This window comes from Camelina sativa, chromosome 1 (genome assembly GCF_000633955.1).
Source record: "Camelina sativa cultivar DH55 chromosome 1, Cs, whole genome shotgun sequence".
Lineage (NCBI taxonomy): Eukaryota > Viridiplantae > Streptophyta > Magnoliopsida > Brassicales > Brassicaceae > Camelina > Camelina sativa.
Window position 1 is genome coordinate 7,553,972 of NC_025685.1, and position 12,910 is coordinate 7,566,881.

A 12,910-nucleotide genomic window follows, 5' to 3' on the forward strand; every position below is an offset into this window, starting at 1 on the left:
GTATGTCTGATCAGCGTTTGGATGTATCCTAAGGTATCGGTCATGTTACCGAGAACGACGCTGGCCATAGCTGCGGCTAAAGATTTGGGATCCGAAGGTGAGGGAGATAGTGGACGGAGAGAGGCTTCACATAGGTCGCAGAACGGCGTTGCTTGGCATATTTTGTCGATAAGATCGTCGGAGGATACCGACGGCAGAAGCAGGAGGAGAAAGAGGGAGAGACACGGTAATGATGTGACGGTGGAGGATCCTTTCATGATCGCAAGATAGTGAAATTTTTGAGAAGTTGATGATATGCAATAAATTAAAGACTTGTGGTTTTGTGAGTATACTACTGCTAGCTCTGTTTCTAGACTTATATAGTAGTCGCTGTTTAAAGTTGTTACATGTTTGTGAATTTTATTTTGTTCTTTTAACCACCAAGACAAGATGTTTTTTACGTGTCGTCACATAGGAATTTTGGTATATATCGATGTTAACTAGGTTAATGATTAATTAGGTGTACGTGGTTATTATAATTCCACCCGTGAACAAAGCTTCGTGATGATCAACAAACTTTATTTTTGTTTGATAGATATGTCTTACAATGTATAAGTTGTTCTGCGTATTTTAGAGTATAAACTTCAATTTGAGCATTATTGTAGATTTGTAGGTGTATTGATTGAATCATACTACCTAATTTTTATGATACAGTACATGGATAGTGTATGGTCTTTTAGTTTTTGTTTGTTACACTTTATCCTTTTGGTTATATGTGGTTGTTGGCACTATAACATAAGAAAGACGAAGGGTATGTGTGGTTTTAATTTGATGTATGAGTACATTAGTAGTCGGTCACATATACGACAAAAAAAATACCACTATATAATGAGTCCACACTATACCCAACGTCGACCAAACAATTTTAAAATACCTTAAGATAATTAATATTGTGGGGGCTGTCTTCTCCCCTCAGTCGATATCTGGCTCGTGAATGTTTTGTATATCCCGTGATTCGGTTCTAAAAACTTCGTGCCGAAATAATTTTGTATAGCCGGTTCTTATATAGCTAGCTAGTACCGGTTTGGCATTAGTAACGGTGCATAGTTTCACTAGAATTAAATCAATCAACCAAGCATGATTACGAGCTTTTATTATTATATTACATTATGTTAAATTTTACTAGAGCAACATTCGGATGATGGCTCTGGTCACATCGCAGATCTTGTTTATTCTCTGAGTCAAACCGGTTAACGGCGATTGGCCTTTTGGAAACTCTCCTTCGCAAACGGAGGCTTCAACACCAGCGTCGACAACGGCGCCTTCGGCAAACTTGGGGTTTCCTTTGATAGCTGTGATGGCAGTGTGGACGTCAAAGTCTACGATCGTTTTGTATCTCAGATTACATTCGTCCAATGCACGTTTAAGCATCGGTTTGGTTTTATACGCCGCGTTGATCTGCCCGAGCGTTTCAGTCCCAAGCGCCTACGTAGATTCCCAAAACAAAAACAAAAAGCATCTTGCATTTTTATACTAGTAGAAGATTTACTTTTTTTTTGGGACAAAATTGCCTTTTGACTTCAAAAAGTTACAAAACCAACCCCGTGACTAAGTACACTTTAATGTCTTAATCCAAAATTGAGATTATTGTAATTAAGAGAGAGATATATACCTTGATTTTGTCGACGAGGATAAGACCGAGACCGACGGTGTCGGCGGAGGAGCTACGTGGATCGGAGCGGAGGAGAGAGAGACAGAGACTGTACTCAGGTGTCTGTCTGCATGTCGTATCTACGATATTACCCAACGCAACTCCCACCACCATAGCCATAATCATCATCATCTTAAACATTTTCATCTGTTCACTTTATCGATTAGGACTAATCGGAATATATTAAGATGACTAATATGCATTCCTAGGCGTATGTAATTTATATGTGTTTGTAGGTGTGACTAACTATTATGCTATAAAACGTTTTCTTTTCCTTATTTTGTTCGTTGCATCGATACATTTAACAACTTATTAAATGCACATTCATTGACGTGTCAGCCTGTAGTTATCTCTATACAGAGATTTTAGGCTTTGAATGGTTATTTAATTTGAAGTTGATTTTGGTTTTTATATATTCCAAAAATTTACTTTATAGCCAATTAATTAAGATATTAAGAAAAGTGATTTTCCTAAAATATTGAAAATCTAGAATTTGATGGGTTTTGTCATTTTTTTTTAATGAAAATCTAAAATCTATCTTTCATTACTTTTTTTCTTTATAATGTAATTTGACTTAAAAAAAAAAACTAAACTAAAAACTATACCCTATAAGTAAAGGATAGACTAATCATTTTTTACTTATAAACACTCTACAACCCCAAAATCCAAAATCCAAAAATGGAAAAATTATTGAAAAATTTGTAAACATTCATGGCCTTTGGTCATTAACCTCTAAGTCCGGGGATAATCCCTCTGACTAAATTACCAATTTACGAGTTGCTCTGACTGATATGCATTGAATGGTTGCTTATTTTCAAGTTACGGGGAAGGGAAATCGTTTGATGGATATCTATGGTGATAAACAAATTAATGTAGCATATGATGTCCTATAGTGATAAATAAATCACTATAATCATAACTCTATGGGAATAGTAAAGATTTTTCCCTAAACAGAATTCTTGCATATAAATTTTAAGTATTGTCTGACAACATGCATTATACCAGACATGATTTCAAATTCGGAATACAATTAAAGAAATCACTATAAATACCGATCATACAATATTTGTCATAATGAAAATCTTTTAACAAGATTACAATGTAGGATATAGGCACTGGATGTGAAACAATCTATAAACATGATACAAAGTTGATAAGTTATATAGACATAAGTCACATAATGGTCATATGTTATTTGTTTTACATTTAGTCATACCCTATGTTTATCCAGTCAAACACATTCCATCAAAGAAAGACAATACATTATATTCAAATGCTAATGGTCTGGTCTACATTTTGACCAAAAGAGATTAATGGCTTGTGTGCTTTTATTTATCTTGAAACTTATTAGTAATAAATCAACAGTTCCCTAAACATTTTACAAGTTTTTTTTTGTTTATAAGGTTTTAAAAGACAAGCAATGCAAAAATGATAAATATGAATATTTAAATAACCATAAAATGTTGTTTAATATATATATATATATATATATCTAGAAAAAAATTATGTTTACACAAAACGAAAAATGTATAATCTAATTAATAAGTTTTCATAATTTTTAATTTCCATACTACAGTCTATATATGTACTAGTCTATTTTTTTTTTTAATCTTGTCAATAATATACTAAAAAGTTTCTGACCCTACAAATAGCGAACTTTAAAACTTAAAATGATATATTCACTAAGGTTTTCTATTAGCTTTCAAGACACTCCCATTCACAAAATAAAGAATTCCATGAAATTATTCTCTATATTTTTCTTGTTTATTCACATTCAAATAGCCTTGTCTCAACTAGTTCGGTCTGATACGGTACCTCAGCACGTACAAGTACTCTGCAAAAGTAACATTTATCCAAGCCTCTGCGTATCTACTCTCAATCTCGACCCTAGAAGCAAGAACTCAAATATACGAATACTATTTTTATTTTTTTTCCCCTAAAAATAGTCTATTAACATTTTTTTTGTAGGCTAACTAAACAATAATTAATCCAAGATGTAAAAATGAGTAAAATTAAATTTAGTCATGATGAAAAATTGAAAAGTTATGCTTAAATACTGAAATAGTAAACTATTCACTTATCTTTTTTTTTAAACATGAAAGGGCTTGCTTCCATATCTATCGATGCGACTTCAAAAAAAGTCCAGGAGGTGTTAGATTATCTCATCTCCAGCTCTATAAACATCAAAGACAGTGAAGAATTGAAGAAGTACAAAACTTGCATTGATGAGTACGGTCGGCCGCTCGTAGGTTTTTACCGGCGTCATTGGCTGATTTCAAGACTCGGGAGTTTTCTGTTGTGAAATCTGATATGAAGAACGTTGTGTTGGCAATAGATAATTAATTGTCAGGCGCAGTTTGCCCGAACGTAACAAAGCCGTCCATGATATCGCTGCTATGACTGCTGACATCATCATATATCTTTTTGCGAATTACTAATAAAGTTTTAGTATTATTCTATTTACTATTGAATATTTTTAATATTGTTCGATTTAGTATTTTAAATTATCAATGTTCGAATGAAAAATGTACTTCCATTTTTATCAACAAAGAGTCTTTAACCATATAAACTTTAATCCACATTATAAATTATAAAACCTCGTCATATAGGATACCAAATATTCCATGTTATACACAAAATCCCTTTTCCGTAGTACATAATTGAGAAATTCTTTTAAATACCACTAAAAAAGTTTTTTTTCCAAAAATACCACATTTTAGTTTTTTTTTCCAAAAATACCACAAAATTTTTTTTTTCCAAAATTACCACAAACACAAAAAATTGATTTTTAAGGATTTAATTTTTTTTTTTTAGGTTTGGGTTGACATATTTAGTTTTAGGATATAGTTTTTAGAAGTATGGTTTAGTATTTAGAATTTAGGAATTAGTTTTTAGTATTAGAAATTTAATTCAATTATGTGGTATTTTTGGAAAAAATTACATTTTAGTGGTATTTAAAAAAAACTAAATTGTGGTATTTTTAGAATAAAAACCTATTTCAATAGTATTTATGACAATTGCCCTACATAATTACCATCCGCCATTATATATTACATTGTAATTTTTTGGAATAGTGACTCAATTTCCGGAAGTAAATAGAATTAGATCTTTAAAATATAGTTTAAATACTTTGATTTGAATATGCATTAAGTGGTTACCAATTTGATTTTTTTTTTTTTTTTGTATTTAAGAGTATATATATATGTGTATATATATATATATATATTAGACATACATAGTTTGTGGAAATGGTCATAAGTAAGATATCTCATGGTATTCGATAGGCCTGCGACAATAAACCCACCGAAAAATACTAAACCGAACTCAGGTATTTATTTTTGATTAGGATTCGATTAGAATTAGAGCTGAACTAGTCGATTTAAAGAAAATTATAATAGGGTAAACAGATTTCTTATTATAGTTATTGCACAAAAAAATTCATGTACCGTCTTACGACATACATTATACCTATAGTCTATAAATAAATAAATAAATAAAACGAATGAGCTTCTGATACTATTAAAACTGCAACCTTATAAATGATGTATGTTCACAAAGGTTTCTATTAAATTTCACTATCATTGATATCAAATAAAAAATTGAATTAGTCCATGAAATTATTCTCTAATTTGGTCATGCTTGTTCAAATCCAAATAGCCTTGTATCAACGTGTTAGTGTAAAATATCCCACATCGGAAAAATATGAAGGATTTAAGTAATATATAAAAGGTTAGGGTCTCTCTACTCATTGCCAATTGGTTTTGAGTTGGAAGCCCACAATAAAGCCTGGATTTAATATGGTATCAGAGCAGGTTCTTTGTTGGGCTACCCCGTGGATATTGTTCCCATATATGCCCACGGTTCAGATGGTCATGCCTGAGCGTGAGGGAGGGTGTTAGTGTAAAATATCTCACATCGGAAAGATGTGAAGGATTTCAATAATATATAAAGGGTTATGGTCTCTCCACTCATTGCCAATTGGTTTTGAGTTGGAACCCCACAGTAAAGCCCGAATTTAATACAACGAATTCGGTCTCTTAGGGGACCTCTAAGCTTATACAAGTAATTTGCAAAACTAACCCTTACCCAAATCTTTGTGGCACTACTCTCAATCTTAACCCTAGAAGCAAGACCTCAGATCTACCGGAAAAAAAAGAATGTAACGCTTCATATATTTTGTCGTCCGACACATAACATGATAATTTTGTCGTCCGACACATGAAATGATAAAAAGAATGTAACGCTTCATACAGGAAAAAAAAAATGTCGCGCTTCACATAGAAGCAATGGTTCATTTTTGTTATTAATTTTCTAGTCAAACACATTCAATTTTAGGATGGAAGAATGAATGGTATAAGAACAAATCAGTGGCCATTTTCGTCAACAGAAAAGATTAATATTATTGACCAGAAGAGAGAATATTTCCGTATCTATTTATGGTAGTCTGAAGACTAAAAAACTTTCTTTCTTCTGCTCAAACAAAATATATATATGTCTTCATACCCCATGAAGCCAACCTTGAAACTAGAAACGATTCACATACAGTTCGTTTGTAGCAATCAAAACACGCTAAAACACAAACTAAAAAATGAATAATTTCACGAAATTATTTGCTATTTTTCTCGTGTTTATCCAAATAGCTTTCTCTCAAGCAATTCAGTCTAATCCAGTATCTATCGCTGCACAGCAACTCTGCAAAAAAACCCATTATCAAGCACTATGCATCTCTACTCTAAATCTTGATCCTAGAAGCAAAACCTCAAATGTCCAAGGTAATACCTTTTTATTTTCTTATAGTGAAACTCTCTATCGATAATCTAAAAGAAAAAAAAAAACTTGATTAATACTATCTTATGAGAAAAACTCAAAAATGACAAAATGATTTTCCTGTTATAAGTTTTTGTCATTATCTATACATGATATATTGCAATGTTATGTAGCTAAAACATTTATATATTTGTTTATTTATTTTGAAACATGAAAAGAATTTGCGTGGATTGCTGTCGATGCGACGACAAAGAAAGTCAAGGAGATGCAACAATATCTTATCTCCGTCCTAAGAAAAATCAGTCTCCGTGAAGACTTTGAGAGATACGGAACTTGCATTGAGGAGTACGGTGCAGCCATTGATAGGTTTTTACCTGCGGTGGTGGCTGCTCTAAAGGCAAAAAACTATTCTGAGGCTATTCAGATGAACGAGGTTGTGTCGAAGCCGGGTTATTGTGAGGATCAGTTCGCCGGGAATTCGCCTTTGACCGGACGTAACAAAGCCGTCCATGATATCGCTGATATGACTACCGATATTATCAAAGCGATATCTACTAATTAAATTGTTTCAAAGTTCAAATACTTTATAAATGGAATAAAATTTTGTTAGCTTCCGTATTTTTATCTATCAAATATGCAAAGTCTCCGTAATTACTCCTTACCTTAATCTTTTATAAGATGTCAATTCTTAAAAATTTTAATACGTAGAATTTAATATCTTCTTCCATAATTATTTCAACACCATTTGAGAAAATACTACATTTGATAACGAAAAATAATATTTATAGCAAGATATGAGGTGATAAATGCAATTTAAATAAGTTAGACAAAAAATAGTTAAATCAATGAGTCTCACATCTAGCCCATTAAGGTAGAACCCAAACAACTGCGTTTAAGGCCCAAAAATACTGGCACATATCGCACGTGTACATATGAACCGTTCGATATGATGCCATCTCATCAATCCTTGTAGTGTTCAGATTGAACGGCTACGATTGAAGTTTGAGTGTTCTACTGCTAAATGCTGGTTCGGAAGCTTCTGCTTCTTCTGCTCTCTCTCTCTCTCTCTACTGAAACGAAAAAAATCTCAGAAAATCTCTGCTTGTTTGGTGGGAAGATGGCGCCGGTTGAAGATGATAAGGAAAACAAGGCGGAGCAACCTGTGATTCAGGTTCTGAGCGACGACGACGACGACAGTGAAGTCGAGGAAACCAAAGAGGACGGAGGAGAAAAAGGTACCGCAGACGACGATGAAGACAATGAAGCTGAAGACGAAGACGATGATGACGAAGACGATGAAGATGATGAGGAAGACGACGACGATGAAGAAGAGGTTTGAATCTTTTTTTTTTTTCTAGATCTAGGGTTTTTTCTGCGGTCTCTTTAGCTCTAATTCGGACTCTTCATCTTCTTCGTATGTGTCTCAATTGCTATAAAATTGTCCTTTGATACAAGGCACAGTAGGGTTTATACTTATCCCGAATCAGATTTTTTAGGGTTTTTTTAGTCTTTGTTCTAGTAGAAAACAAAAATGAAGTTTTGACCTTATCTCTTTTGAAGTCAAACCTAATAACTTTGGTCCATTTCAGCTTCTCCTTTTGTGTGCTTGTCCCCAATCTTATAATAGACCATGTGTTGTGTACTTATACTACATTCAAACTGTGCAGGAGGAGGAGGATCTTGGGACAGAGTACTTAGTGAGGCCAGTTGTTGAGGTTGAAGATGAGGATGACGCAAGTGATTTTGAGCCTGAGGAGAATGTCGTTGAAGAAGATGTTGATGAAGAGATTGAAGAAGATGATGTTGATGAGGACATCAGCTTGAGTGCTGGCAAATCTGAGCCTCTGCCCAAGAGGAAGAGGATTGCTAAGGAGCACAGTGGTGAGCTAGGAGATGTCACTGGTGATGACATTAGGCCTTGTAAACGTTAGTTTTAACTTTCGAACTGACCTCATCAAATCCAAGAAACAAGAAGAAGTCGGAGATGGATTAAAAAATTCACAGTGTTTGAATCATCTGTTGGGTTGATGTAGTTTTTTAATTTAGTGGTAGTGTTTGTTTAGAGCTTAATGGATTGTTGTTTCTTAATCTTTCTCGAGACAGCTTCAAACAAGTTGAGTATTCTACGCTTTTCTTTATAAACGTTGGAAGAATTTGGTTTCTTTACTTATGATGCTGTTATGAGTAAAACAAACAACTTCAATTATATATGTGACCCTAGAATCCAAAACATGACCTCAAATCAAAAGTAGTACAGACAGCTCTATCCTCCTACGTTAACTGTTCTCCGGGTTTCTCTTCTGCCGTTTTTTGACTTGTCCTGTCCTTCTTCTGGTTCACTATTCCCATCTTCTTCTTCTTCTTCTTCATCTTCATACAAAACCATGACGACATTACCATCATCATCTACTTCGTACTCTATATTATCGCCATCTTCTTCGCCATCTTCTTCATCTTCACCTTCCTCAAACTCTTCCTCTTCATCATCATCATCATAAAATTCATTACCTGAACGAACAGAGTGAAACTCAGGAGGTGGTGGACAGTCTTCGGTGATGGCCTCATCACGTTTCATCACGAGATGCCTAATCACCCTCTCATCACTATCTAACAATCCCTTGAATTCGTTCAAGTATTTCGCCTCTATCTCAAAGTTCATCAGTATATAGTGTGCATTCTCTGCCTTCTGTATTTTGTATGCTAGTCTACGCATTCCCCAATCACTAAACCTCCAAACTTTCCCCTTCTTCTCCTTCAGAAATTCTGAATACCAATCAGCAAACTTAATTAAACACTACCGCAATAACTGAAAAAACTTAGGCATCAGTCTTGCATGAATGTGAGCACAACAATAGAGCATAAGATGGTAAAAAGCTTTTCACCTTGTACTTTCTGGTTGATGCTTTCGACCTCCTCAGCATGTTTTTCATGAATCAAGTAAACCACCTCATAGTGCCTCACTGCACACACATAGCTTATACATCGTTAATGGAGTCATTTCAAATGACTTAACAGAATCCATTATTTTTTCTCTGGGTGACTTTGAACTAAGCAATGTATCAAGGTTTGATCATATTCCACGGTAAGCTCCCGACCATCTAGAGAAAAACATATTGCATAATTCCAAATTCCTCTTTTAAGTTAAATCTAAGCTAATGAGTTTAGATCATGGCATAATTAATTGGTCAACATGGAACCATGCAGCTTCGACTAGACGTCAACACATTTCACCGTTTGAGACAGTAAGGGTAAAATCAAAAACTTACTCCTTTCCTCATTCAAGTCACTCTGAAGCTGAAGATCCAAAAACTCATATAGCTCCTCTGTTAATGAGAGAAGAAACAATCAATTATAACAATCAAAAATCATACTGAAAACTAAAACCAACTAAGCATATCTAATAATCACTCACTTTCTTCAGCATCAGCAAACTCGGGAAGTAAGTCACCTTCTTCATCTATCTTCTTCTGCAAATTCCAATTCACAAAAACAAACAATTACACAACTTCAGAATCAATGATGAACTTAGAAACAATCAAAAGTTACTAACTTTATCCACATATACATCAAATTCAATCAATTCTCAGATTTAACCAGTAAAGTCAATCAAAAAAATTCGAACAAAATCGAAATAAGCCTACCTCTTTGAGAAGAATGGATTCAGGGAAAGGACCAGTGGCTTCGTCAGGTTTAGCTGAAAAGCCATGATTGTCGTCTTTCTTGCTTTTCTTCTTCTTCGCCGCCGCGACCAAAGAAAGAGGTTTAGATCCTCTGCGGGCGAGATTAGGATTAAGACACACGCGGCGCGACGGATTGATGAACGAATCTCGACCATCGATTCTGGGTCTGAGAGACACCAGAGACGATGACGCGTGCAGGAGTGACTCCATTGGAGTGAGTAAGCACGAGTGAAGAAGACGAAGAAAGAAGGGTTTTAGCAGAAGAAGAGCTAAACGAGACATTTTGGGTTTTTTGGATAAGAAAACGTTTATAATAATTTCACTTTGATCCCTATAGTTATTATAATTTTGAAACGTCCCCGATAAAATTTCGTACTGTTAAAACTAGGCCATTTATTTTGTAATCACAGAGAGAAACGAATTAAAGAATTCTGAACACACACAAAAAAAAAAAAGATAAGTATTTGCATCTAACACTAATCTTACTGGATTTGGACTAAACTTTGAACATAATTACTTAAGTTGTTGTTCTCCCTCTTGCTTCTATGACAACAACAACACAACCACTTTCTTCTCTACGTTGACGAAGGCATTCACACAACGCGTAAGTCATTATTATTGTTAATTTGTAACATGGTTTGGTAGATACAGTGAGAAGAAACATGTTATAATATTATGTGACATGGATGTATTATTTATGAATGCACTTTTTTTTTATACTCATCGGTAAGAAAAAAGAAAAGAGAGTACAATATGATACTGTATAGTGATATTGTCTAGGGGCGTGAGGGAAGCTCTTGGCCGTTAAGGAAGGACCGGAAAAGAGCGAGAGCTTCTTCAGGTTTGTTGAGAGGAACCAAGTGTCCAGCTCCTCTCACCGTTACGAACGTTAACCCTCCTTCATACTCCGTTATCCTCCCTCCCACCTTCACATTACACCAAAAAGAACAATAAAAATCTTGTAACTATACTACTACAAACTTATTTGGCTAAAATATCACATTAATATATAATTTCATAAGTAACCCCTAATTAACCTGATGATTGTGGAACCAAGAACGCCAATCGGATTTAACGGGAAGCCCTAAAGCTTCAACACAATACCTACTTCCGATCACCGGCACTCTCCCGTCGGCATCTCCACTGTTAGACGATGATAAGTATTGTTATCACTATATAAGAATATAAGATATGGTTTGTAATTGTGGCAAATCAGATATTGTTACAATGTTATCTTCTACTAAATTGTTTTTCAGATAGACTAATTAGCATTGGTTTTCCGGATTTCTAAACCGTCCAAACTAATTGGAGATTATGAAAACAGTACCTGTCAAATACGAAAATAATGTATACATCCGTACTTTATTCATTTGACAGCTAACTAATCAGACAAAGATTTTCTTATATATATGTAATGTAACGAGACTAAATCCAAAAGGCATGTACATATATAATACAACATTTTGGTGGGTGAATTAATCATAGTTATCATAGCATCGTCGGCGGGTTACATCGTGAATCTCGTGGTATATGTACTATGAATTTGTTTCCAAAGCGACCATATATTTCAAGTTTTTCGAAAAGTATCACAAAAATGTTTTTTAAGAAGGCTATGACAACATTTTAGATATATACTTTCTTCTCCAAATGATGTACCATACGTATTCTCGCATTGTGTGTGGTGTTCTAAAATTTTGTAAATAATTGTGATATTTTTGTAAATGGAAAGTAAAAAAGTGGTTTAAATATGTATAAAGTATCCCATAAAATTTGTATGTTTAATGTAAAAATCTCTCGTGCATTCAAGACTCTCGTGCATATGTTTATGTTTCAGCAATAATTTAATATAGGTGAGTAGTTTATATTAGCGGCTAATACAGGTGACTAGTAATATAGGTGACGACTACTGACTAGTTTATATTAGCAGCGCAAACAGTTCCTCAAATGATCTGTTTCCATTTACAAAAGGAATAAATCAGCTAGGAAAAGCTCATTGACATTGATATTGTATACTGAGAGGTTATTTGTTTCATCTATATTTCTGAATAAACACCAATTCTATAGATAAAAGTGTAGAGTACCTATAAACCCATATCTTGAGGCCAGCTTTGATGAGCTTACTGTATGTAGGCAACATTGAGGAGACTGTAAAATGGTACGTTTGCAATATTGAATCACTGTCAATCACAGTAAAAAGAAAAAAATATTGAACTTAACATCTCAGCCTTTTTCATATACATAATTAGGAAAAATCAGATCTATTCTACATTTCTACATTAAACTTACTTGCAAACTTTCCATCTTGCTACATTTCGTGTAGTGGCATGAAGAGACGATTGAACATCGACCCTATTGAAATATTTTTCAGCGTAGTTAGAGTAACAAGGATCGTATCCTTCGTACCATCTCACTCTCTTGAACCAGTCTTTGACCGCCGGAGACTTATAATTAGCTCCGGAACTTAAGTAGGAAGCTCCTGATGAGCTATTAGATATGCACTTGGGAGCATATATGTTATAAATATCAATCTCTTTGTATTTTCTGAACACTGTACTCATGGCAACGTTGCAGGGTTCTGACCAATTCGAAGACTTGAAGTCGCAGCTACGTTTCGCAGAGTCGTATAGATTGTCAGAGATCACGGCATGACTCCATGCATATTCTAGAATCCCTTTGTTATCGTACTCATCGTCCGTCAATGGATTTCCCACCTATATTGACAAACTTTTATTATTATGAAAGAAAATCATAATTAAAATTTTAAAATCTTTTT

General features: G+C 34.2%; 6 protein-coding genes across 7 annotated transcripts in view; 2 read left to right on the top strand and 4 right to left on the bottom strand.

Moving 5' to 3' along the window:
- Positions 1-371, bottom strand: part of LOC104781933 (cell wall / vacuolar inhibitor of fructosidase 1-like) — an 8,054-nt gene extending 7,683 nt beyond the window's left edge. Inside the window, exon 1 of one of the 2 annotated variants that reach the window (XM_010506751.2) lies at positions 5-371. In XM_010506751.2, the coding sequence (XP_010505053.1) occupies positions 5-257 (253 nt within the window). In that variant the 5' untranslated portion in view covers positions 258-371. The remainder of the gene's footprint in view (positions 1-4) is intronic. The other variant, XM_010506736.2, reaches the window with a different exon arrangement.
- Positions 1,098-1,927, bottom strand: LOC104781955 (cell wall / vacuolar inhibitor of fructosidase 1-like). Its single transcript, XM_010506763.2, has 2 exons — positions 1,652-1,927; positions 1,098-1,464 (listed from the first exon to the last, which is right to left on the bottom strand). The coding sequence occupies exons 1-2, from the start codon at positions 1,835-1,837 to the stop codon at positions 1,162-1,164; spliced, it is 489 nt and encodes a 162-aa protein (XP_010505065.1). The 5' UTR covers positions 1,838-1,927; the 3' UTR covers positions 1,098-1,161.
- Positions 6,192-7,064, top strand: LOC104781965 (pectinesterase inhibitor-like). The gene is made up of 2 exons (XM_010506771.1): positions 6,192-6,462; positions 6,676-7,064. The coding sequence occupies exons 1-2, from the start codon at positions 6,279-6,281 to the stop codon at positions 7,017-7,019; spliced, it is 528 nt and encodes a 175-aa protein (XP_010505073.1). The 5' UTR covers positions 6,192-6,278; the 3' UTR covers positions 7,020-7,064.
- Positions 7,421-8,625, top strand: LOC104781972 (phosphopantothenoylcysteine decarboxylase subunit VHS3-like). Its single transcript, XM_010506784.2, has 2 exons — positions 7,421-7,790; positions 8,125-8,625. The coding sequence occupies exons 1-2, from the start codon at positions 7,479-7,481 to the stop codon at positions 8,386-8,388; spliced, it is 576 nt and encodes a 191-aa protein (XP_010505086.1). The 5' UTR covers positions 7,421-7,478; the 3' UTR covers positions 8,389-8,625.
- LOC104781982 (glutamic acid-rich protein-like) lies at positions 8,602-10,415 on the bottom strand. The gene is made up of 5 exons (XM_010506794.2): positions 10,099-10,415; positions 9,870-9,924; positions 9,724-9,780; positions 9,340-9,417; positions 8,602-9,220 (listed from the first exon to the last, which is right to left on the bottom strand). Exons 1-5 carry the CDS (start codon positions 10,345-10,347, stop codon positions 8,721-8,723), a joined length of 939 nt encoding a protein of 312 aa, XP_010505096.1. The 5' UTR covers positions 10,348-10,415; the 3' UTR covers positions 8,602-8,720.
- Positions 10,730-12,910, bottom strand: part of LOC104781990 (serine carboxypeptidase-like 33) — a 4,306-nt gene continuing 2,125 nt past the window's right edge. Inside the window, exons 6-9 of the mRNA XM_010506804.1 lie at positions 12,424-12,848; positions 12,219-12,314; positions 11,175-11,280; positions 10,730-11,063 (exon numbers count right to left, since the gene is read on the bottom strand). Coding sequence (XP_010505106.1) covers positions 10,914-11,063; positions 11,175-11,280; positions 12,219-12,314; positions 12,424-12,848 — 777 coding nt within the window. The 3' untranslated portion in view covers positions 10,730-10,913. The remainder of the gene's footprint in view (positions 11,064-11,174; positions 11,281-12,218; positions 12,315-12,423; positions 12,849-12,910) is intronic.